The sequence below is a fragment of the Octodon degus genome, unplaced genomic scaffold, assembly GCF_000260255.1.
Source record: "Octodon degus isolate 3935 unplaced genomic scaffold, OctDeg1.0 scaffold00287, whole genome shotgun sequence".
Taxonomy (NCBI): Eukaryota; Metazoa; Chordata; class Mammalia; order Rodentia; family Octodontidae; genus Octodon; species Octodon degus.
In genome coordinates, this window is record NW_004524863.1 from 906,262 (window position 1) to 931,581 (window position 25,320).

Sequence of the window (25,320 nt, forward strand, 5' to 3'; positions counted from 1 at the left end):
AAAAAGTCATGATCCTCTTGCCTCAGCCTCAACCTCCAGAGGGCTGGGATTACAGGCGTGCACCATACTCAGCCAAATGATATACTAGGAAATCAGGTTGACATTTTGGGGGGAGGTACCAGAAGTTGAACGCAGGACTTTGCATTTATCAGTTATGTGCTGTGCCACTGAGCTATATCCCCAGCTCTGCTTTAAAATTTTTTTTTTTTTTTTTGCGGAAGCGGGGATTGAACTCAGGCACTTGCACTTGCCAGGAAAGCGCTTATTCCACTGAGCCATCTCCCCGGCCCCCCTTAACAAGAATTTTAAAGCTGAATTAGGCCCAGGGGACCAGGAAGATAGCTCAGTAGAATAAGCGTTTGCCTGAATTAGGCCCAGAGAAACCTGGAAGGACTAAAAGTAGGAATGTCAGAGAACAGAAAAGTGGTTTATCCACTACTGAGGAGCAGAGAAAGGGGGTAGATGGTCTCCCTCGTACAATCAATTTTCATTTGACAGGAAGCTGAAAAACTGCCATTTTTATTTAAACATGTATAAAAACAGAACAAAATCTTCAATGGTACAACAGATGTTTACCTCCAGTTTCCATCCAAGAGGACAGAAGTCTGAAGACTGGTCCTCTTTTAACCAAACTAGAAGCTTCTCATTTTTGGATGAGAGTAGAGTAGCTCCTAAAAGTGGTTCTTTGGGACCTCTGTAAATCTACTTACAAGGAGTGGCAATCACTAACAGTACATAAGAGCTATGAGTTACACAAAGATGTCCAGTTATTTTTTCTTCTGGCCACTCCACCACCACTACCTGAGATGAAATGTCTGGGTATATGAGGAGGACATGACTGTTGGAGTTCATCTTGATTCAGTGCATAAACAAGAAAAGTGTCCCCTACATGGGCTCCTACTTAGTTTTTCTTGACAGGTTATAATGAAGAGCATATACATTGGAATTGGGAAGTTTGAATTCTGGACCTGTTGCTTAATTTCTTCCAGCTTACTTCCCCCCTTCTCAGTGATTTGCTTTCTGCAGTTTGAGTTACTGGTAGCAACTAGTCTGCAGATACTAAAATGGACTCTGGAAATAATTCACAAGTTTAAGTTGCATTCTATCCAGAATAGCATGATGAAATTGCACACCATCCTGTCCTGTCCCACTCAGGGTGAAGAATTAACCCTATGCTCAGAGTTATCTCCCTATTAGTAGCCGTCAGGTGTCACCAGACAGGGTATCACAGCGCTTGCGCCCAAGTACCCTGCTTTCACTTAATAATGGCTACACAGTATAAGAGTTGTGGTGTTGGCAATTCAGACATGTCAAAGAGAAATCATAAAATACATAAATTTAAGTGAAAAAGTGACATTTCTCAAAGAAAAATCATGCTGAGGTTGGTAAAATATATGATATGAACAGATCTGTATGTGAAAATGGAAATCAGGTATTAGTTGTTTTTTTTCTTCAGTACCAGAGATCAAACTCAGGACCTTGCACTTGCCAGACAGGTGCTTATGCCACTGAGCTGTCTCCTCAGCCCTAGTCCTAGTTTGTTGCTGCCATTTAAAACTGCAAAAGATGGGGCTGGGGAGATGGCTCAGTGGAATATGCGCTTCGGGCCTGAGTTCAATCCCCGGTTCCGAAAAAAACAAAAACAAAAACAAAATAAAACTGCAAAAGTTATAGAAAATGCACAAATACTTCACTGAAGAAAAGGGCATTATACAGTTCAGTGATTTTCCCAGGTTCAGACATTCACAGTGTATCTTGAACATGTGGGGGGTCACTGTCTGCAAAATGGGACATTCACCTCACAATCCTGTACGGATTATAAAGGGTTATGTGAGAGAATATAGGAGAGATTTAGCATGATGCCTGGCTCTTGGTAAGTGCTCAATACTTTTTTTTTTTCTTTTTTAAGTAATACTAATTAGTATCTGTCCCTAACTTTTTTCTTCCACAAAATTTGTGCTTTCCAGAGGATTACAAGTCATAAGCCAAAATGTTTTTGCCAGGTTTCCCATTTCTCCCTCCTCTTCAGGACAGTCTGATGGGAAACAAAGGCACACTAGTCCCAACATATAAAAGCCTGAGAAAAAGATTGGGCAAATAATCCTTCATATCTCCAGGGAGCTTCTGTGATGAAGCTGAGGAGTAGGAACAGCAACCAGACAAAACCTTCTCTCTTGGGGCTGGGAAAGAGAAAAAGTGCACCACTGGCTATATTCTGTAAGGATTCCATGTTATGTTTAAAAGCCTCCAAAGATTGAATGGAATTGTCTAGGCCTGGAGAAATGGGGCTGAGACCTGTGAGGGAGAGGGAGTCAGGAGGAGTCCCCTCTACAGATACTAGCTGCCATTAAATGCTCCCCGAGTACCTCTGGGAGCAGGGGTTATGTTCTCTGGGCATTAGCCTTAGGGAAAAGCCTGCTATGCCAGTAGTCAGGGTTATCAAAGGCAGAGTCAGTTGCTTCTAAGCTTCGTAGAGTTTTGAGGCGGGCATAGCGAACGTGGGGGGTATTGTGTCCAGGCCCCTGGAAAGCTCTCATCTCTTCATACCCTTGTTCAGCTGCTGGGCAGGCCCCCATGGCTGCGTAATCCCCCCCTGTACCACTTCCACGCTGTCGATTCATATATTCATAGTCCTCATCAGGAGTGGTGCCAGCAGTGGGCATGATGGGAACAGGATGGAGTGGACAACTCTGTGTGCTACCCAGAGAGGCACTGAGGTCTGATCCTACATCCATGTATTCATAACCCAGCTCCTCAAGGGAACCAGGCCTAGGGGGGCGAGGTGGACTGTGCCTTCTCCTCCGGTTCATGTATTCATACTCTTCTTCTTCATCTTCTTCTTCAGTACCCAGGACAGAACTGAGACCCACTGAAGAAAGGGTGCCTTCCCGGGAAGAAGAAGTACCTAGGGTTGAGAGAAGAGAGTATAGGTGTGTGGAGAATATCATGGAAACAGGCAGAAGGGGTTGAGGGAAAGCTAGAAAAAAATGGAATAGGGAAGGATATGATCAGAGAAAATGATTAAGAGGAGCTTAGGGAGAGAATTAGAGGAAGATTTGAAGAAAACTCTTGGAGGAGGGGTCGGGGAGATGGCTCAGTGGAATAAGTGCTTGCCTGGCAAACACAAGGACCTGAGTTCAATCCCCGGTTCTGCAAAAAAAAAAAAAAAAAAAGAAAACTCTTGAAGGAGTCAGGCACCTTTGAGATGTGTGTCTGGCATGACATAACCATTGACATCCTCTTCCTCTAACCCTGGTGGAGAGAGTGGGGTGACGGGGGTAAGCAGGCTGTGGCGCTGAGAATGGTAGGCACTGTCTCCACGTGGCCGTGGGCTCCGGCTCCGGCTCCGGCTCCTACACATTGACACCTTCTCCTGGAGCTCAGCCTCAGAGCCTGTCACATGATCCTCTGATGATTCTGATGCCAGGCGTGCCTTTGGTACTGGGTGCAGAGAGACAGGACGGGGGCACCGTTCACCATCCCCACAAACTACAGACTCCTAAGGAGGAAAATAAACAAAATAATAATAATATGGTTGGTTCAGTCTCCAGGGAAAAAGAAGGAAGAGAGACATTTGTTTAGAAGGAGGTTGGGCTATTCAGTTTTTTCATAGAATGCTGATTAAACCTTAAACACTTCTACTCTACCACACTATTATCAAGACCCTCTGGGAGGGGCTGGCGAGATGGCTCAGTGGTCTAAAGCACCTACTTGAAACAAGCTTGGCAAACCACAGGGACCACGGTTCGATCCCCCAGCACCACATGCCAGCCAGCCCCGCCCCCTGGTGGGCTGAGCTGGACACACACACACACAATAAATAAATGTTTATTATTAAAAAAAAAAAGACCCTCTGGGAGCCAGGGAGATGGTTCAGTGGAATAAGTGCTTCCTTGGCAAGCGCAAGGGTCTGAGTTTGATCCCCGGTTCCACCAAAAAAAAAAAAAAAAAAGACCCTCTGACTCCTACCTCTCACAAACCTTACCTGGGAAGCTTCCCCGAGGTTGCTCTGGTTCATGGGCATGTATCCAGATGATGGGCTTAAAAGGCTCTGGCTCTAGGGGCAAAAAGGAAGGAACGGCTTAAAATGAAGAGAGAAACCTACTTTTATAGTGTGGGTAAAAGTTCCAGTGAGTAGTCAATGTGGACACCTGTAGCATGCACAAGGGCTCAGGGTAGGGAGTCCTGGACAAGGAGGATATGTCTTACCCCACGTGGCCGGGTTAGAGTTCCAGCTGGTAAACTGAGGGCAGAGCCTAGCGTGGTTCCCAGGCTGTCCTCCTCTGCCTCCAAGTCTGAGTCTAGGTCCAGTTCTGGCTCTAGCTCTACTTCTTCTAGTTCCTTGTTTGTCAGAGCAGGGGGCTCTGCTCCAGGAGTTATTCCAGACCCACTCTCTCTCTATAGGGGAGATAACTTTTAAGGTGAACCTCATTTCCAGCCAAGTCCTCTTTTCTCTAAATGTCTTTGACGTCTAGTTCTCACTCACCTTTATGACCAGATACCGTGGTGGATCTCGGGCCATCCTGGTGAACTCATTGGCTAGTTCTTTAAAGGTTGGGCGAATATTCTCATCAATCATCCAACCTGAAGGTGAGATAAAGAAGACAGTCAGATGGGATTAGAGGCATAGCGGAGGAGAGAGGAAAGCAGTGAGAAAATGGCTGGGGCCCACAGCTCACTCACACTTGACCATGACCATGTAGACATCAATGGTGCAGATCTGAGGCTGTGCCAGTCGCTCCCCCTTCTCCAACAGGTCTGGTATTTCAGCCAGTCGCAGCCCGGCATAGGGCTCTGCCCCAAAGGCCATCAACTCCCACACTGTCACACCTGGTACAGGAGGAAAGGGATTGATCAGTCCAAACATAGTAGATGGGCAGAGATAAAAAGGGAAGGCAGAAGTGATACAGGGGTCTGAAGCCTGGATAGTTCCAAAGATGAGGGGATTCAAAAGGCATCTGTGGGCTTTGGGCCAGTGATGACACAGAGGACTCAAATGCACTGACCATAGCTCCAGACGTCACTCTGGTGTGTGTATTTCCCAAAGTGAATACTCTCGAGGGCCATCCACTTAATTGGAGTCTGAGGAGTAAAGATAAAGTTGCTACCAGTTAATTTCATCAAATTTTCTTACCACTGCCAACCCCTCCTTTTTTTTTTTTTTTTTTTTGGTACCAGGGATCGAACTCAGGACCTTGCCCTTGCCAGGCAAACACTTATACTAAGCTATCTCCCAGGACCCTATCATTCTTTTGATTGTTTCTTTCTAAGTTTAAATTTCTGGCATCTCTAGCTTCCTTCCTTAATTTACCACATAACAACTGTGCACCTCAGAAAGAGACCACCAAGTACTTCCTATCCCCATGCTCCCTGCCTAGCCATATGTCACCTCACCTTGGCCTCACTGTGGAGCAGCTGCTTGTCATCTGGTGGCAACAGGTCAGCCACACCGAAGTCTGCTACTTGAACCTGACTGGGTGACTTAAGCAGCACATTGCGGGCAGCCAGGTTCCTATGCACCATGCCATGCTCCTCTAGGTAGTACATGCCCTGTGGTAGAGGAAGCAGTTTCAGGGCTGGGGGAGTTGGTTGTTGAGATTCAGGGTCCCCCTAGACCCTCAGGGCCTCTCTCAGAACTTGTCTTCCCAGCCCTCCCAACTGCCCCCAGCTGAGTGGTGCTGAACTCCTTCAGGCTTCTCTTACCTTGGCAATTTGTACTCCCCAGTTAAGCAGCAGCTGTGGCCCCAGTGATGCCCGGTGTTGTCTCACATGATCCAACAGGGAACCCAGAGGCAAGTATTGAGTGACAAGCTGCAGAGATGACCCTGGGCAAAGTCCTAGCAGCCGTACAATGTGGGCATGGTCTAAGCTGCCAATGGCCAGCATATGCTGTGAAACATGAGAAGTGTTACCCAGGAAACAAACAGGTTCCCGTACACTCAGCGCACGTACATCCAGCCCAGGGCTTCCCCCAACATTCAAGTCCAGCAGCATGGCTAACGCTCTACATGACAGTAACTAACACTGTTCTTCCCTCCTCATAGCACAGATTCCCCTTCCTTACATCTGTCACAGCTTGAAAACTCTGCCGTCCACTCCTGTCCTCAATGACTTTAATGCAGACAGGAATCTTGATGGATTCACCTTCAGGGATCCACACGCCCTGCAAAGTTTAGGGCAGCAGGAAGGTGAGCATTTGCTCCAGGTCATCTTTTATCACAACCCTTTCTCCTTTTGTACTTTCCCACCACCCAAGACTCCTTGTGGGCCACTCACTTTGTGTACCGTTCCAAAAACACCTGAACCAAGCACTTTAAGCTTCCTCAGCTCTGTCTCTTTGAAGATTCTGGCATAGACTTTATTAGCCTTCTCACTGGGATCCAGGGGCTCTAGGCTCTGAGAAAATGGAAAAGAAATACTTAGAAAAGCCCACACCACATCCTACTCCTTAGCTGTCACTAAGTGGATGCCAAGGGCAACAGCACCCAGAGAGCTGGGGGCAAGAAGGGCAATTGTCCTTAGCCCTGGAAAGCCTCACAGGCAAGCTGAGTAACAGACTGAGGACTGAGGGAATTATTTGTGCTCCTGAAGTCGGGAATCAAGGGTGTAGGCTGTTCTCTTTGACAGAGGAGCAGAAGAGGGACTGGGAAGAATTGATCAAACTATTCCTTTGAGCATCTTTTACACAGTGTTCTGTGCCTTAGAAAGCATGTTGGCACAAATCATTCCCTTTCACCTTTCAGCCATTATGGGAGGATGAACGTTATTTCCTTTGTACAGATGCATAAACCAAGGCACAGAGACAGAAAGTAGCTTCTTCAGGAGTCTTATGGCACATTAATGACCAAGTCAGGACTAGAATTCATGCCTCTCATTTTCCTAGCTAGTACTCTTTCTAGTGGACCACATTGTCTCTTTGCAGAATTCGATCAAATCTTCAGAGGAAGAGAAGGGGAATGATGGTCACCCCCTCATTTATCCCTGGGTACAGGTAGCATAGATACCTCTCACAATTGAGCTAAATACTCACCTCCCCCCGTTCCAAGTAGCGCCTCATAGCTCTTTTATTCTGAATCCGGCGCCCACGCCAGTAGACAAAAGTAATGCTCAGGATTAGCAAAATCACTGTCAATCCAATTGTCACAGCCAGTGCCAGGTGGGTTTTGCTATAGGGTGTGGAGAAGCCCAGCATTATTCTGGATTTACGCCTCCCTCACAAGTACTACATCTGTGCTGAAGGTAGGCTGCAGATCTGGGGCAAGTTAACATTTATATATGCTTATATCCTTGAGCCCTGAGGGGTCTACCTAAAGCTAGGACCTCCCTGCCTCAGGTTACTATGTTAATATTAGGAAGGAAAGGCCAGAAACTTAAGATTCTATTTTCTCCTCTCTACCAGACTGGGTCTCACTATGTAGTTCAGGCTGGCCTTGAATGTACCATGTAGTCCAGGCTGGCCTTCAACTCACTATGTAGCCCAGGCTGGCCTCAAACTTGCAGTGATTCTCCTGCCTCAGCCTCCATGCTGAGATTATAGGTGTGAGCCAGTATACCAGGTTGGAAGCCAAGATTCTCAGGTACAATGAGAATGAACTATGTATATAAAAGGGCAGAATGAACACAGCCACTCTGCCCCCACTCATAACCAGCCCATCCCTGACTTCCTCTCAAATATCCCTAGCTTCCAGAATCTCCCAGCTCGTCATACCTGATTAGTAACAGTGGCTGGCCCAAACAGTCTTGTAGCTGTGGTCCCTTACACCTAGAACCAAAAGTCCCTCTTTTAGATGGATGCTTGGAGAACAGAGGACCAAGCCCAGCAGTCTCAACATGCAAAATTTTTTGTTTCACTTTACAAGGAAAGAGAAACTAAGATAAAGAAATTGAGAAAAGGAAAAATATATATATACATAATAGTTACAGTAATTTCTCTTAGTTCATTAAAAGGCCTGTGCTAATATAGCTTGGACAATTAAATGCTGATATCTTTTACTCTGAGTAACTAATTTAAAGATAATACACAATGTTATGTTGTTACCCACTGTTACCCTATTATCAATTTTTTTAAAAATGTATTTAGTACAGGGTCTACAGGGTCTCACTATGTAGATCAGATCAAAATGATTCTCCTATTTTCTGCCTCCTAAGCACTGGGATTACAGGCGTGGCCACCATGCCCAGTCTCACCTGCTGCCTCAGCGTACCCAGGGATGAGGCCAGTACAGCATGCTGGGGATCAAACCCCTAGCCCCTGTATCTGCCTTAAGCAGGCACTTTAATCCACTGAGCTATCTGGCCGGCTCCTTCTCCTATTATCTTGTTTTATTTATTTATTTATTTATTTATTTGTGTGTGTGTGTGTGTGTGTGTGTGTGTGGCCAGCTCAGCCCACCAGGGGGCGGGGCTGGCTGGCATGTGGTGCTGGGGGATTGAACCGTGGTCCCTGTGCTTTGCTAAGCTTGTTCTAAGTAGGTGCTTTAGACCACTGAGCCATCTCATCAGTCCCTATTATCTTGTTTTGAATTTTATTTTTTTTTTCCTCTTTAAAATAAAGAAATTGTTATCACACACACACAAAAAAAAAGTAAAAAAGTTTTTGTTTGTTTGTTTCAGGGCAGCCTATCCTGAAGCCCAGAGCTGTCCCAAAACATAGCTTTCATCTCCAGCTTATCAGCCTTCCCTGAGCCCCCCTTGAATGAAACTCCCCTAAACAGATTATTCCAGATTTCCCAAAACTATGATACTATTTTATGCTGTTATTGAGTTTCTCTTCTTCCCATTTTTTTTTTTTTTTTCATGTATTTTGGTACAGGGTCTACAGGGTCTCACTACACAGATCAGATTCACAGTGATCCTCCTGTTTTCAGCCTCCCAAGAGCTGGGATTACAGGCATGCGCCACCACGCCTTGTCTCAGTCACTGTCTCAGCACGGGGCCAGTACAGCACACCAGGGATCGAACCCCAGTCCCTGTGCCTAAGTAGGTGCCTTAGTCCTGTGAGCTATCTGGCCAGCCCTCCTCCAATTCTTTACTGTACAGCTGGAACTGATTCTTAAAATCACAGTCCTTTTCTTCTTTCTGTGCCTCCTACCTTCTCTTCTCCCACCCCATCTTGTCCCATCACTGACCCCTGGGTGCAGTTCTCATGGCAGGGCCGACACTCATTCTGAACATCCGGGTACTTGTAGATAGGGCCTTTGGCACCTAGGACTCCATGGGGGCAACTGCTCACACAGTGGGGCCCATCTCTAAAATGGGCACACTGAATACAAGCATCAGAGCCCTGGGGAGAAGAAAGAAGGTCAGGATCCTCAAGCAGGACCCCATTGCTATGCCACACCTCCTAGCAAGGTCCAAACCCCACCAATTCCGGAACCTGTGCAGCACACAGTAACATTATTTGGCTACTATGGGCTGTCCTGGACATTTGGCTATCATTCCCTAGACACTTGAAGTGCCGGCTTTCCCCACCTCCCTTAGAGATCTGGGGCTACCGCCATACCGAGCCATTGCATGTGACCATGCCCTCCATGGGCTGGCATTCTGGGTGGCAGGAGAAACATTCAGCTTCATAGGCAAACTCACGAGGCTCTCTGCAGTGGGAGGGTAAGGAAGAAGTGTCACTTCCCAAGTCCTGACCTTCATGCCTTGATCCCGCTCGTTCCCACCGAGGCATATGACAAATGTTGCTCAGAGGTGGCAGGTGCCACAGCAACAGTGCCAGCCCAGGGCCCCAGCCCGTCCTTCCTGACAGTATCCTTTCACCGTACCCATTTAGAAAGTTGCAGTGGGTCACACAGACACCCCCTCGGCTGTAGTTTCGACAGGATAAACACTGACCAGGGCCTGGGCCCCAGCATCCCCCGGAGCACAGCGGGTCACACACTTTGCCCTCAGCCACTGGAATAGAAGGGGTAGATCACGAGGAGGAGTCCAAGGCCTCTCAGCCAGCCCTTTCCTGAGGGCCTCCTCATTATGCTTCCAGCCTGCCAGCCTCTGCCCTAGGCTCCGCCCTCGACCCGACTCCCATTTCCAGGGCAGAGCAGTCCTCATGCCCTTTACCATCCCATTCCCGCTTCCCTCACCACAGTCCCTGCGGGGCCGATTATGCTTGATGTCCAGCCTCTCTTCCACAGGCCCCCGCAGCAGCCGGGTCCAGTTCAGAGAGTGATGGTAACAGAGCTGCCGATTGGCACTGATGTAGATACGGCCAGCACTTATCTCCTTCAGGGAGCGGAAGCCCAGGGATGTGACATTCAAATTCTTCATGATCAACAGTGAGAAGCCCCGGCTGAGTATAAGGGAGCAAGATGAGCAGGGTGACTACAAAGGGAAAGTTATCCATGTACAGGATTCATTCTCACTCAGAAATTGGCTCTGGGCTAGTCCTGCCCTCTGGGATGAACTGCTCTCCATTGAACTCGAAGACCTCCTGGGGCCACCACAGGAAAGGGCACCCACCATGCATCTGGAGATGCCACAGCCTCCACACCTCTTACTCACTTGTAGAGACTTCGGCCCCCAATGGTTGTCAGATTGGAAAACACACTGAAGTTGTGCATGTGTGGAGGCCAGGACTGGATGTTCAGGTAACCTAACGGGTTAGAAGAGGCAGATGACAGGGAACCTTTTGCTTCCTCTTTCTGGTTCTCCTGGCCCCTCCTTGTTGCTTGGGACAAGATTTTCTCAAGCAGTAAGACTTCTTTCCCTTTACCTGTGATCTCCCGCACTGTCCGGAACACATTGAGCTTCTCAGGTACTAAGGCAGGAACACCCTGCCAAGCGTCTCTGGTGAAAAGAGTCAAAACTAGTCAGCAAGGCAGAAGTATAATCCAGTGGAATGAACACACCTTGTCTTCACACTTGGATTTTCTACATGGTAATTTTTTTTGGGGGGGTGTGCTAGGTAGGAACTGTGTCACTACGCTACATCTCCAACCCAGGGAACTTGGTTTCTAAATGTTCTTTTCCACCGAAGGAAACAGAGTTCCTTGGAGAAATGGCTGAGGCAGGGGACATATGAGCCTAGAGTCCAGGCCCCAGAACATTGGGAGCCCAGAGGTAAGCAACTGGTCAAGAATAAAAGGTACAAGCTCAAAACACAGGAGCAAATTTAAGGGACAAAATCAGAGATACCTGAACACTAAAATATGGATTTAAAGAACCAAAAACCAGCCCAGGAGTGGTGGTACACGCCTATAATGCTGACACTCAGGAGGCTGAGGCAGGAAGGTTGCTGTGAGTTTAAGGCCAGCTTGAACTACATAGCAAGACCGTGCCTATAAATAAACAAGTAGAATAAGAGCTGGGGATGTAGCACAATGGTAACATCTACACGTATCAAATAAATCAGGACTTGGGGTCTAGCTGAGTGGAGCACTTGCCCAGCAAGCACACGGCCTTGACTCAATCCACAGTCCAGAAAAAAAAACAAAAAAACCCTCAACTTGGCTAAGGATGTAGCTCAGTAGTAGGGTGCTTGCACCAACATTCCAGAGGCCCCAGATTAGCTCCTAGCACCCAAAATGTTAAAGTATCAGAATACAGCAGACAAATCCAAGATCAAGATTATCCTACTAGTTAACCAGCTTATACTCATCAACAATGTGAATGTCTTAAAAGATAAGCAAAACCTGGGGAAGTGTTTTAGATTAAAGGTAACTACAAAAACATGGTAACTGTATGATCTGTATGACATTAGTAGGACAATTTTTGAAATCTGAACAGTCTGTAGATGAGGTAATATTTGGTTTCAATGTTTTTTAATTCATGCAATTGTACTTTGGTTACATAAGCCAATGTTTTAGAGGGGATAGGGGAATAGCTCAATGGAAGAGCACTTGCCCAGTGTGTGAGACTCTGGGTTGAATTCATTTCCTAGAATTCCAACCATCACCACCACCATCTTCTCCACCACCACCACCACCAAAACAAAAAGCAAAAGCAAAAGCAAAAAAAAAAAAAAAAAAACCCAACATGTTCTTATCCTTAAGGACTATGCTGAAATATAACAGGGGTAAAAGAGTACTATGTCTTTCCTTTCCTTCTTTCTGTACCAGGGATTGAACTCAGGACCTTGCATTTGCCAGGCAGGTGTTTATGTTGCTGAGCTATATCCCTGGCCCAAAAGAATACCATTTCTTCAAAGTTCACCCTCTACTAGTTCAAAAACATAGTAAAATCATTTTTGTGTGTGTGCACATGCGCATGTATGTGTGTACATGTGCACGTGCGTGTGTGGGCAGGGAAGGGAAGGGAAGAATAAACTTGTAATCCCAGCACCCTGAGAGGCTGAGGAAGAAAAAATCACTAAATTCAAGACCATTCCAGGTAAATAACTACTATGAAGACAACAATATGCAATGTATTAATTATTGTAACTGTCCTACTAACCTGTTTTTTTTTTTTTTTTTTTTTTTTTTGGCAGAACCAGGGATTGAATTTAGGCCTTTGCGCTTGCCAGGGAAGTGCTTATTCCACTGAGCCATCTCTCCAGACCCCCTACTAACATGTTTTTTTTTTTTTTTGCAGAACCGGGGATTGATCTCAGGCCCTTGAGCTTGCCAGGGAAGTGCTTATTCCACTGAGCCATCTCCCCGGCCCTTACTAACTTGTTTTATTCTTATTTATTTATTTATTTATTTATATTTTTGTGTGGCCAGCTCAGCCCACCAGGGGGCGGGGCTGGCTGGCATGTGGTGCTGGGGGATTGAACTGCGGTCCCTGTGCTGTGCTTTGCTTAGCTTAGCTTGTTCTAAGTAGGTGTTTTAGACCACTGAACCATCTCACCAGCCCTACTAACCTGTTTTTTTTTTTTTTTTTTGTGGAACCAGGGATTGAACTCAGGCCCTTGCGCTTGCCAGGGAAGCGCTTATTCTACAAAGCCATCTCCCCGGCCCCCCCCCCACTAACCTGTTTTAAAACTGTCTCATTGCTATTTCTTTCTCATTAAAAATAATAAAAAGTTAAACAACAATAACAACAACAAGATTAAAGAAAAAATAATAATAACAATAACAACAAAAGAGACCAGTCCAGGGAGTTTAGCAAGTTAGTAAAACCTGGCTCAAAATTAAAAAGGGGCGGGGGGGGGAGGGGACATGGCTCAGTGGAATAAGCACTTGCCTGGCAAACACAAGGGCCTGAGTTCAATCCCCGGTTCCACAAAAAACAATAAATAAATAAATAAAAAGAAAAAGAAAAAATAAAATCGTAAGTAGTATGTTTAAAATTCGGGTCGGTCGTCAAAACAAAATAAATAAATAAATAAATAAAATAACATTCGGGCTGGGGAGATGGCTCAGTGGAATAAGCGCTTCCCTGGCAAGTACAAGGGCCTGAATTCAACTCCCGGTTCCGCAAAACAAACAAACAAACAATAAATAAAAAAATAAAATAAAATAAAATTTAAGGAATCCAAGTAAAAAGTGTTGTGGAAATCTTTATGTCATTCTTGTGAACTCAGCTGTAGAACCAAAATAATGTCAAAATAAAAAGTTAGCTGAGTGTGGTGGTGCACATCTGTAATCCTAGCACTTGGGAGGCTAAGACAGGAGGACTAGTGTGGGGTCAAGGCCAGCCCAGGTTACAAAGTAAATTTAAGCCCAGCCTGGACTACACAGCAAGACCGTTCCCTAAAAAACAAAACAAAACTAAACTAAACTAAGAAGCCAGGTATGGTGGTACACACCTGTAATCACAGTACTCAGGAAGCTGAGACAAGAGGATCACTGTGAGTTCAAGGTCAACCTAAACTACATACTTCTCAGTGTCCTTAAAAAAAATAAAAAAATAGGGGCCAGGGAGATGGCTCAGTAGAATAAGAGCTTGCCTGGCAAGTGCAAGGGCCTGAGTTCAATCCCCGGTTCCACCAAAAATAAATAAATAAAATAAAAATAAATAAAAATACACTGAGGATGATGGTTCATGCCTATAATCCTAGAACCCAGAGGCTGAGGTGGGAAAATTGCAAATTCAAGGCTAGTCTGGGCAGCTCTGCAACTTGGCAAGACCCTGTCTGACAATTAAAAAAAAAAAAAAGTTAAAAAGGGTTGGGACCAGCGATATAGCTCAGTGGCACAGTACCTACCTGGCAAGTGCAAGGTCCTAAGTTTGATTACTGGTACCAAAAAAAAATAAAAAAAAAAGGGGGGGGGGAGGATATAATTTAGTGCAAACCCCTTGGTTCAAAAATAGAAAATGGGGCTGGGCATGGGGATGTATAACTATAATCCCTGGACTTGGGAGTCTGAGGCAGGAGGACTGGTGCTGAGTTTGAGGCCAGTCTGGGCTACATAGTGAGTTCAAGGCCAGCCTTGACTATACCTGAGACCCTGTCTCAAAAAAAAAAGCGGGGGGGTTTCTGGGGAGATAGCACAGTTGATTAAGTGCTTGCCTGGCAAGCTCAATGGCCTGAGTTCAATCCCCATCTCGACAAAAAAAAAAAAGAAAAAGGAAAACAAGCAAGGGGCTGTAGTGTTTCTGTGACTATTTCACCATCTGTCTTTCTCTTGCACACACACACACACACACACACACACACACACACACATCTTGACTTCTCTCTATGGATCAGAATGTCCTTTTGTTCTTTGTTTTTCCCAGCAGCACAAGAAGAAACAGCTAGAAATTATGAGGAGGTATATTTTTATCTAAGTTTAGCTTAAAAGAAAAAGATACACTGTCCCTGTCCCACATCACTCATCAGGATGATACTGATTATTTAAGGATGTCCCTGAGGGTATGAAGTTGAGTTCAGCATTTTCTCAAGTGAAAGGCCCACGGCTAAGGTTTTATGCCTTAGACTTCTAGACACTCCACATAGGGACAGTTTAGGCCAATTCAATGAACCATGTGGGTGGGTGTGCAGGAGACTGGGGAAGAAAGGGAGAAGCTCTAACCCATTGAGGCCGGTGATCAGAAAGTCCAGGTTGCCCAGGATCTTGGTGCAGTTCACAAACTCATCGATGTTTCTCATGTCCACAGTCTGTGAGCGACCTACAGTGCCTGTCCCTTCACAGGCTGCAAACACAAAAGTGGGTCAGTGAGGGTGGCCTGAACAGCCTCAGAGGAAACGATGTATCTACGTAACTCCACCCCCTCCTACTTACCTTTAGGGCACAACCCTCCACAAGGCTCACACACGTTGACACCATTTTTCTCTACTTCCATCTTGTCAGGAGGACAGGCCCTGACACAGGATGTCTGATCCACCACAAAGTTATCTAGGGAAAAAGAGGGCCATTAAAGATGAAGGAGGGGGCTGGTGAGATGGCTCAGTGGTCTAAAGCACCTACTTAGAACAAGCTTAGCAAAGCACAGGGACCGCAGTTCAATCCCCCAGCACCACATGCCAGCCAGCCCCGCCCCCTGGTGGGCTGAGCTGGCCACACACACACACACACACACACACACATAAATAAACAAAATTTAAAGAAAAAAAAAGATGAAGGAGGAGGGGCCAGGGAGATGGCTCAGTGGAATAAGCGCCTCCCTGGCAAGCGCAATGGCTTGGAAGGAGCATTTAGGGGGACAGCACAGAGGCCACCCACTGAGGGAAGCTAGATGATCACTACCATTTGCTCTCTAGATGCCCTATATAGCATCCAAGTTGATCTTTCTGTCTTCCCAACCTGGACCCACTATCATTTCTTCCCGTCAGGCACTTACGGGGACAGCTGGCTACACAAACTCCTCCATACTGGTACTTGGTGTGAGGATTGGGTTCAAGCTGGAAAGTGAGCTTGTTGTACACAAGAGGCTGTGGACACAGCGGCACGCAAGCTCCACTGTCGTTGAAGTGTCGGCAGGCCTGGGGACAAAGGAGACTCCTGGCATTCATGATACGTGTGGACCCTACCTCTGCCCTACAGCACTTGCCTAGCTTTCAGAAGCCAGCCTGTGGCCTATGCCTGGCAGGGGTACGTACAAAGCAGTCAGTGTCCTGAGGGCCCGAGCAGCCCCCTGCACACTCATCATGGCAGCACTGGTTGGGGTCTGGCCCAAAACAATGGCCGTTACATTGAGGGGCACAGATGGTCTTCGTCACTATAGAGGAAGAAAAAGTAGGGCGATTAGGGCTCTGAGGACTGAATTCCCAGGCCACTGCTCATCCCCATCCTCAACACTGACACAGACTGATGGTGGCAGGACTGTCAGTGTATGAGCTTGAAGTGCAAGGGAAATTGAAACCCACATGTCTGGCAGTCCTCTGGTCCAGGGCCCCAGCAACGCCCCTTGCAGGCCTCATGACAGGGGGGACCTGGTTAGGAAGAAAGACAACACAGGGAGCCATCAGTTCTAAGAAAGGCCTGCTTAAATCAGCAGGGTATGATGTCAGCACACAGGAACCTCAATCCCAGGAGCAAGCGCCAGGGCAGTGTCCCTCCCTGGCCTTGGACAGCAGGGCTGGGCTCAAGTGAATCTGTCAACAAGGGGTGGAGCCACACCCCCACACCACCCACTGGGCAGCCGAGGGGAGGGACTGGGGTAAATGCCAACCTCAGTCCCAGCCCCAGCCAGGAACCTGGTTCCTTCTGGGCAAACTGGGCCCAGCAGGGACATGTGCTTGTGAAAGGACAGGTAACAGCAGACGGTGGTCAGGGTCGGTAGGAAGATGTGCAAGTAATAAGACATGCAACTGAAGATCTGCTTTCCCTGCCAGTCCTTGCCCCAAGATCTCTTGCCATGTTCACTGATACTCTGCTTCTGTGGCATGGATTCCAGGGGCCTGGTCTGGTCCCTCTTGGCAGGCTCTTGGGCATAGGTAGGGCCTGGGATGATTGTTCAGTGTACAAGTGGGTTGGCTTAGGGATATGAGAATGGTTTGGTGGGGTGCAGGGAGCAGGCTTGATTGCGGTCACTTACAGTTTCTGCCATTGTCCTTCACCACTATCTCAGCGCTTGGGTGCCTCACGATATCCCGCCAATCAATCGTGTCCATGTGACAAAGTTTATCGTTCTTCTCAATATAAACACCCCCTGACAGAATCTCTGAGGTAGGCAAGAAAGTGAAAGGTTAAAGGCTACAGCACAGCTACCGCCCTCCCCCCTCCTGGAGTCCAAAAGGACATGGGTCAGTCAGGAGCACAGGACATGCAACACAGAGTCCAATTAGGTCCACACTGCAGGAAGAGGTTGCCTTCTAAGAGGAGGAGCAGACAGATTCCTGCCTCCTCAGACACCTGTCCAGATCCCAGATCCGGTTTAGCCAGTGGAGGAGGGGAAGGGAAAGAGGGAAAATATATCTTTGACTCAATGCCCCTGCCCCCAGGTCTACCCAAATGGTTTCTAACAATTGGGACAGGGAGCTATAGTAGGTGGCCAGGTGGGATTTAACCTTTCTGTTCTTCCAGCTTGTGGTGAATTGGGAGAGAGAGAAGACAACAGTCCAGGTAAGGAGGGACACAAAGTACCTTGAACTTTCAAAGTGGAGGCATGGCTAACAGATTCAACTCCAACTCCAGCCCCACCATAAGGACTCCCCCACCGCCGGGGGCAAATGGCCTCAGCTTCCTACTTGGGTCTTCTACTGTTTAAGGGGGTGGTGGAACTTTAAACTATGATGGTCAAGCAGTCTTGGGTCACCACCAAAGAAGTGCCCATTAGCAGGACGCTGAGAACAAGACTAGAGGGAATCACTAGAAACGTACCCGTGAGCTGGGTAAAACGGAGCTGGCGCAGAGCATGGCTGGAATTGGTATTATAGTTCAACATGACGAAGATGGCAAATTTCCCATCGTAGACCTGGGTCCCTCGCACCACTCGCAGATTAGGCAGTGGGAGTGTTGAGAATTCATTCATGGCCACGAGGACATAGCCTGTCACTTCTCGAATCCACTGTGATGGAGCAGATCATGTCAGTGAGGGAGCCAAAAGAACAATGTCTCAGCCCTTTCCTTTCTTAAGACATTAAGGAGCCCTTAACTATTTTTTGCAGTGCCAGGGACCAAATCTAGGGCCTCGCTCATGTCAGGCACACACTGTACCCGTGATCTGTCCATCCAGCCCACCTTGAATCCTTAACACATTGCTCAGGTTAGCCTTAAATTGCTAGGCTAACCTGACCTTCCTGCTTCAGTCTCCTGAGTCGCTGGGATTATAGGTGTGGATCGTTGTACCACCTGCCACATCCCCTTGTCAGGGCTGCCCGTATATTTGACTCCACGACCAGACTTCAGACCTTGGATTCTGGTCCTGTTTCCCCTATGGAACTACTTAGGAACCACTGAGTCTTAGGAAGACTGAGCTGAGCAGTCATCCAGAGGAAGCGAAGGCTTCTATGTGGAGAGAGGGGGCAATGGGTCAGCTGGAAGGGTCGGGCCCTCTAACCTGCAGGAAAGAGAGGTCAGCGTTGTGTCCAGTGAGAACAATCTCCAGGTTCCCCATCACCACCTCACACCTCTCGTAGAGCTTGTGTAGTGTTTGGTACTGGTTCTCGGCATCGCCTGTCACACTCAGACCGTTCAGAGTCCCAGGGCACACTGTTCAAAGTGGGGCAAGAGTGGCAGAGTGCTGGACACAAGTTTTTGGTGACAGCTGCCACCCCCCAGAAGCATCCCCCTTTGTCACACTCTTCCAGAAACACTCAGCAGGACCAGAAGGCAGCTGCTCGCAAACCTCTGCAGTGAGGTCTAAGCAGACAGTGACACCTACCAGAACCAACACCTCCCCCCAGAGTCCCCAACATCCATGAAATGGGGAGGTGAGCTTTCTTTTCCCACCAGGGCACACCCTCTTCTGCCTCTTTTAGGTATTACTTTGGGGATTGAGGGGTTAATCCCAAAGAAAGACAGAGGGGACTTTTTCTTTGCCCTAGAAAGAAGTTAGGCAAGGACTACAACTTTGATTACCCTTCTCTCCCCTCAGCTAGGGCACTTACTTCTCTGCCCCCAGGCTGCCTCTCTTCGGCCCTGGGATAAATATCTCTTTGGGGCTAGCACACTACCCCTATTGTGTCTACCAGGGTGGGAAGGGGCAGGGGGGGGCATTGCCCAGGGCCACAGTTCAGCCACAATGAGGCGATTCTATCCAGGAGGAGGGGCTTACCCCACCCTGTCCAAGACACCCCATCCTCAACAGCACCCCCTCTACCCTGAAACCCTGGGCTCAGACAAGTGACCTCACTGGAGGGGGGAGCTCCTGTGGTGGGGTCAATAGAAGCTTTGTCTTTTAACACTGGAAGATAAGGAGCTGGCAGTCACCACCCCCCCCCCTTATAAATTTTGGCTTCCTTTCTCACTCCTTCCCGTGTCCCAGCATACTCCAGCTCCCTCAGTACCACTCTCTAACCCTAGAGTATTTTTCAGCAAACACAGAGAAGCTTGGAAGGAAACTAGCAGACCCCTCATTCCTAATCCCTCTGCCAATTTCAGCGTGTGCAGAGTCACTGACAAAGACTTCACTGGCACTCCCTCGAGAGCCTAGACCCCAGGGCCTGGAGGGGAGGGGCACGAGAAGCACCCTGGGTCTCATTCTCCTTGGTAAATAGGGAGGACACCTGGCCTTGGCAAGTCCTGGATCCTGAGGCTTTACCCTGTCTCGCACCCTCTTGGGGCCGGTTATAGCACCTGTTCCAACCACCCTTCCCTGAGGCAGTGGCAGCTCAGTGGGAGGCAGAAGTGCACAAGAGAAAGGAGGGAGCTTGGAGGCCCCTACCTCTCCAGCTGGACGTACTGCCTAGGTCAGACCTCTTGACCTTTGAGGGATCCCCTTCCCAATCATTCCCAGTAAAGGGAAATGGGCAGGGAAGGGGGCGTCTCAGCAAAGGTGAAAAACAGGTGGGGAGCTCCCAGAGGAGCCTGGGAAGGTTAGTCATTTCTGGATTGGCCCCACCCCAACTTCCTTCCAGGCAGGACACCCCTCTTCTAAGTTAAGGCGCCAACCCTTCTCCCCAGATAAAGGAGGAGCCAAGATTTTTGCACCAGGAAGTGATGTGTGCGTGCACACATGCATGCACACTACCCAGACACAACCATGTACACATCTCTCGCACTGGCCTAGAAACCTAACTGGTCTGTCCTCAGGAGCCTTATCCCCAAGTACTACAGGTGCCCCACGGAGGCCACTTGCCCAGAAATACATCTCAGACTTTGAGTCTGTGCTTGGAAGACAACAGTGTAACAGCTCCTAGTTCCCTGCCACCCTGAGGGTAAAGTCCACCTTTCACAAGTAGGGGCCCAGGCAGGGAGTATATATACACACCTCTGGGGAAGAACCAGGTGACTTGGGGAGCAGAGGGGCAGTGTCAATGTCCCTCCTTAGGGAGAGCACACTGGGGTAAGTCTGAGGAGATCTCAAGCCCCTCCTCACCCAGAGGCCTTCCCTCCTGTCCCCCACCCCCATCACAGCAGGGACAAAGGGACTATAGAGGGCCTGAGACCAGGGCCGGATGCCCAGAGGCTGCAGGATCCAGATAAAGTGTAGAGACTCAACCGTGCCTTCCTCCAGCCTCTCTCTGAGAGGGTGCATGAATCTGGGACTCCTGGGATCCCAGCTGAAGATTTTAGGGGTCTGCATTGACAGTGACCCAGTCACTCCACTGGCCCCTCCCATCCCAGTCTCCAGCCTCTCACCCCCCACCAGCTGGGAGTTTCACATCGCAAGATCCCAAGAGCTAAATTTAGGCCCAGCAACTGTGGGGAACCACAGGTGGTTTCTCCCACTCCCACCCTGAGGAAGGGGCCCTGGCTGTGCCAAACCCCAAACTGAGATCTGGGGGGATGGGAAGAGATCAACAGGACTCTTATCCCACCCAGGCCAGCACCCTTCAGGTGTCCCTGGTCCTGGAGACTCCCCCAAAGGTGTGGGCTCAGATGGCATAGGAGTCGGGAGTGGAATGGTGAGGAGCTATCTAGAACTCACTCTGGAGTAAACAATAAACACTCAGGGGAGGAGGGGCAGGAACAATGTCTAGAACAGGTGGCAGGGAAGGTGGGAGACCTGCCTGCATGGCCTTCCGATTGGAGTTAAGACACAGAAATGAAGTCTAAACATCCTTTCCTCTTTGGAGCTTCTGGCTCCAAGTTTTGTACAAAGTAGATGTTCAATAAATACTAGTTGAATTGACCTGGTTCTTGACAAAGACAGGTTGGTCAAGATGGGGCCAGCCCACTTTGTTTTGAGAAAAAGCAGCCAGCCAGCCCGGGTGGAGCCTCTCACCCCGATGCCCCTGGACCTGGCCCTTTGGTTGATCTCTGCCCTCCGCAGGGCAGGCCCACTCACGGAAGAGGAGGTGCCACTCCTGTTTTTTCCAACATCAGAAAACAACAACCTACTCTCGTCCTCCCACAGCTCCGCCCTGTCGGCAAAACAACGAAACTAGGGGTTGCTGGCACCCGGGTGGAGAAGGGGGTCAGAGGGGATAGTGAGCCCTTCCGCCAAGATCCCCACACTCCCCCGAATACAAAACCTAAGTCTCCGATGCCAGCAAGGTCCCTCAACCTCTCCAGTGGAGGCCAATTAGGGGGTCAGCGACGACCTGGGGAGGTGGCGAGTGTCCAGGAATTCAGTCCCTGCTGGATCACGCCAAGAACCCGAGCCTAACGCTCCCCTCCCGGTGACCCCTGCCGCCCGGGGGGCGCAGCCCTAACCCTGCAAGTCTGAGTCCCTGGCCCGACTTCGGGCTCCCCGAGCCACTTACCTGCCTGCGAGTTGCCCACCTCGGAGCCCCGGGCCAGGCTCAGAAGGAAGCCTAGCACCTGCAGAGCCCCTTTCGCCCTCATGACTGCAGCCGAAGGTGAAGGGAGCCCAGCCGAGTCCGGCCCGGGGGCCCCGGGACTAGGGCATCGAAGCGACAGCCACCTGAGCCGCCCGCGAATGGGAGGCGGCGACGACAGCCAGGGAGGCTGCACACTGCGGCCGGAGCCGGAGTCTGGAGCGGGACGGCAGAGGAGGGTGTACGTCTGGGAGCAGAGGGAGGGAGCTCAGCAGAAGGGGGTGAGTCACGGCCGCGCCCCCTCGCGTGCGCCGCTGGAGCAGGGCGTGCGGAGCCCCGCACCGCCCTCCCGGAGCGTCCCGCAGCGTGGCCGGGCGACCAGGGAGTGGAGCCCACAGCCCGCGTTTCCCCGGGAGCCGCGGGGAGCGGAGAGCTGGACTCCAAGCGCCCCTAGACCCGGGATAGGTACTGAATGGGGTGGGAAGGGCGTCCAAAGCCCGGCCCCCTGAAAGTTGGCCTCGCCCATTAACCAAATTGCTCAACTCCCCTAGCCGGTTGGGTCACTTGAGGGATTGTCTCTTCAAGTGAGACTGTTTTTCTGTGTGTTTCTGAGTGGGAGGGTGTTTTCTTGCTTCACGCTTAGGCCACCTCAGTTTCCCCGGGGCTCAAAGCCCCATCATTCATCCCCCCTGCCCAGGAACCTGAGCCCCAGAGGCCGCGTGAAATCGCACTGTCTCCGGCCGCTTCCTCCTGCAGCCCCGGCGCCGCCGGCCTCCCCCGAGGATTTGGTTGGGGGGCGGGGGTGGCTTCCAGCCTGGGAACAGACCCCGGAGCCCGCCTTTCCCCTGCCACCCGGGGAGGGGCTCCCGCACCTGTCGCCTTCCCCTCTGCTGCCCCCCACGGCCGCCTGCAAGAACAGCTGCCTGCTGGCCCAGCCGCAGCGCGCCCGCGCCGTCCGGGCGGCCGCGCTCCCCGCCGCTCTCTGGGGACCCGGACGGGCGCACGGTCCCGCCCACACCCGCCAGGCGCCTTCCAGGACCGGCTCTAACTGCAAAAGAAGGAGGACGCGGGAAGGTCACTAGAGCCTGCGTTCACGACAGACAAGGAGACCCGAGACCTTCCGCGTCAGCTCCCCGTCCGCGCAGGGCGGGTTGCGGCTCCCAGCCCCGCAGGTTCCGGCGCCGCCTGACTGGCGCCCCCTGGTGCCCACCCCGTGGCCGTGGCGCCCCACTCGGCCTTGCATCCCATGTCTGGCGCAGAGCGCCTGCCTGATCATTTTCCCCGGAGATTTTGAGAACAGTTAAGCCTTGATGGAGAACAATCCCCACACACATACACCTCAAACCAGGGCTAATTTTTTTATTTTTTTTTTACTTTTTTTTTCGGTACTGGGGATTAAACCAAGATCTTTCGCTGTGAGGTACATCCTTTCCACCATCATCCCCTTTTGATATTCAGTAAGTCCAGGCTGAGCACTAATTTGCAATCTTCCCGCCTCAGCCTCCCACGGTATGGGGATTACAGACAGGCACACCACACACCCCAAGGCTAAAATTCCTTAAACCTGCTCTCTGTACTGATAGTCAATCTAGAGGGTTCATTCACTGCTGGAGGCTTACCTATACCTGGTCAAGTGGTTGGCCTCCTCTGACCTCTTGAGAAGCAGTCATACAGCTAACAGCAAAACCATTAACATATGCATCCATACACCACATCATTTGCAAAGTATTTCCTCAAGTATTTTCCAGTTGTGCAGGGAATATAGTTCAGCAGCATAGCGCCTGCCTAGGAAGCACAAGGTCCTGAGTTCAATTACTGGTACCAAAAAAAAGGTATTTTCCAGTTCTGTAAAATGAAAACCTGGGCGTGGTGGTGCACACCTGTAATCCCAGAATTCTGGAAGCTGAGTCAAGAGGATAACTTGAGTTTGAGGTCAGCCTGAGCTACATAATGAGTTCAAAGCCATCCTAGAGACCCTATCTCGGAAAAAAAGGTATTTCCTCAAACTTAATGCCTTAGAGAATGTGTCAAAACATGGATAATATGAGGTAATAATTTCACTCTCCATTTTATCTTTATTAATTACATTACTTCTTTCTTTATAATTTTTATTTATTTATTTTTATTTTGTGTGTGTGTGGCCAGCTCGGTCCACCAGGGGGCGGGCCTGGCTGGCATGTGGTGCTGGGGGATTGAACTGCGGTCCCTGTGCTTTGCTAAGCTTGTTCTAGGTAGGTGCTTTAGACCACTGAGCCATTTCACCAGCCCCTGGTTTCTTTTTTTTTTTTAAATATTTATTTATTTTTATTTATTACATTTATTTATTGTGTGTGTGTGTGGCCAGCTCAGCCCACCAGGGGGCGGGTCTGGCTGGCATGTGGTGCTGGGGATCGAACCGCGGTCCCTGTGCTTTAGCCAAGCTTGTTTCAAGTAGGTGCTTTAGACCACTGAGCCATCTCTCCAGCCCCCCCCTGGTTTCTTTATTTAAAAGCAGTTATAGAAGCTTAATGTGATGCAAGGTTTTTCTTTTTTTTTTTCTTTTTTTTTGCAGAACCGGGGATTGAACTGAGGGCCTTGTGCTTGCCAGGGAAGTGCTTATTCCACTGAGCAATCTCCCTGACCCTACCCCCCTTTTTTTTTTTCTTTTGTGGTACCGGGATTGAACTCAGATGATGCAGGGTTTGTAATCCCAGCACTTGAGAGGTGGAGGCAGAAGGATGGTGGCAAGTTCGAGGCCAGCCTGAACTATATAGTGAGATGTAAACTAGAAAAAAAGGAAAGAGAAGACCCTGTCCAGAAAGACAGAGACAAAAGAAAAGTTGGAGGACTACATGTCCAAGAACTTGGCTTGGGGAGAGCTTAGTTGTATCCACTTACAAAGTATTTGGATTTATTTTGCTTTATTTTGCAGAACCAGGGATTGAACTCAAGCCATTGCGCTTGCCAGGGAAGCCCTTATTCCACTGAGCCATCTCCCAAGCCCCAAAGTGTTTAGATTTAAAGAGGAAGAGTTGGTGCAGACCTGACTTGACCTGATTTGTGCTGGCTCTCTAGGAAGCAGTGACCACCAGGAATACCTACTCCCACTATTTTCAAACACAGCCCTCCCACTAAGCTCAAGTTGTGTCCTTGTTCTTTAGCGCTTGAAGAAGCAGCAGCAGGCCAAACATTCTTGTGCAAACAGAACACAGAGCTCCCCTGGAGCTGGTGGCCCTCCTTAAGGGCTGGTGTGAACAATAAATTAAAGAAAGGAGACTTTACCTGTGGACACTGTCAGTGAGTCTCTAGCCTCCCTTTATTTTTCTTTATTCAGCCAATGATGTGGTTCTTATTTTACTGTAAAGAAAAAAAAAAAGATAATCAGGAGCCAGGTGTGGGGGCACATACCTGCAATCTGAGCACTCCAGTGCTAAAGGAAGAAAATTTCGAGTTCGAGGCAGCTGACAAGACCAGTCTTAAATATTTACTGAGATCCTGTATCTAAAAAATGGTGGGGGGACTGGAGAGATGGCTCAGTAGAATAAGTGCTTGCCTGGCATGCATAAGGGCCTGAGTTCAACCTCCGGTTCCAAAAAAAAAAAAAAAAAAAAAAAAAAATTGGTGGGGCAACCCATTTCAAACCTATTATGGTTCCTATTGCTTAGGAGCTATGCCTATTCCCAGTA

At 49.1% G+C, this 25,320-nt stretch overlaps 1 protein-coding gene across 2 annotated transcripts; it reads right to left on the reverse strand.

The window, feature by feature from the left end:
- Positions 1-1,721: 1,721 nt before the first annotated feature.
- On the reverse strand, positions 1,722-22,460 carry Erbb3 (erb-b2 receptor tyrosine kinase 3). 2 transcript variants are annotated; one of them, XM_004647080.2, is made up of 28 exons: positions 21,641-22,458; positions 18,331-18,482; positions 17,652-17,838; positions 16,867-16,992; positions 16,196-16,261; positions 15,929-16,047; positions 15,670-15,811; positions 15,111-15,224; positions 14,901-15,021; positions 10,715-10,788; positions 10,504-10,594; positions 10,086-10,291; positions 9,771-9,900; positions 9,503-9,593; positions 9,129-9,283; positions 7,709-7,762; positions 7,031-7,166; positions 6,277-6,396; positions 6,065-6,163; positions 5,704-5,889; positions 5,395-5,550; positions 5,007-5,082; positions 4,684-4,830; positions 4,487-4,584; positions 4,210-4,398; positions 3,986-4,057; positions 3,199-3,499; positions 1,722-2,905 (listed from the first exon to the last, which is right to left on the reverse strand). In XM_004647080.2, exons 1-28 carry the CDS (start codon positions 21,720-21,722, stop codon positions 2,382-2,384), a joined length of 4,014 nt encoding a protein of 1,337 aa, XP_004647137.1. In that variant the 5' UTR covers positions 21,723-22,458; the 3' UTR covers positions 1,722-2,381. The 2 variants fall into 2 exon arrangements, with proteins under 2 accessions (XP_004647137.1, XP_023563106.1); XM_023707338.1 differs by lacking the exon at positions 7,709-7,762 and having other exon boundaries at positions 21,641-22,460.
- Positions 22,461-25,320: the final 2,860 nt, after the last annotated feature.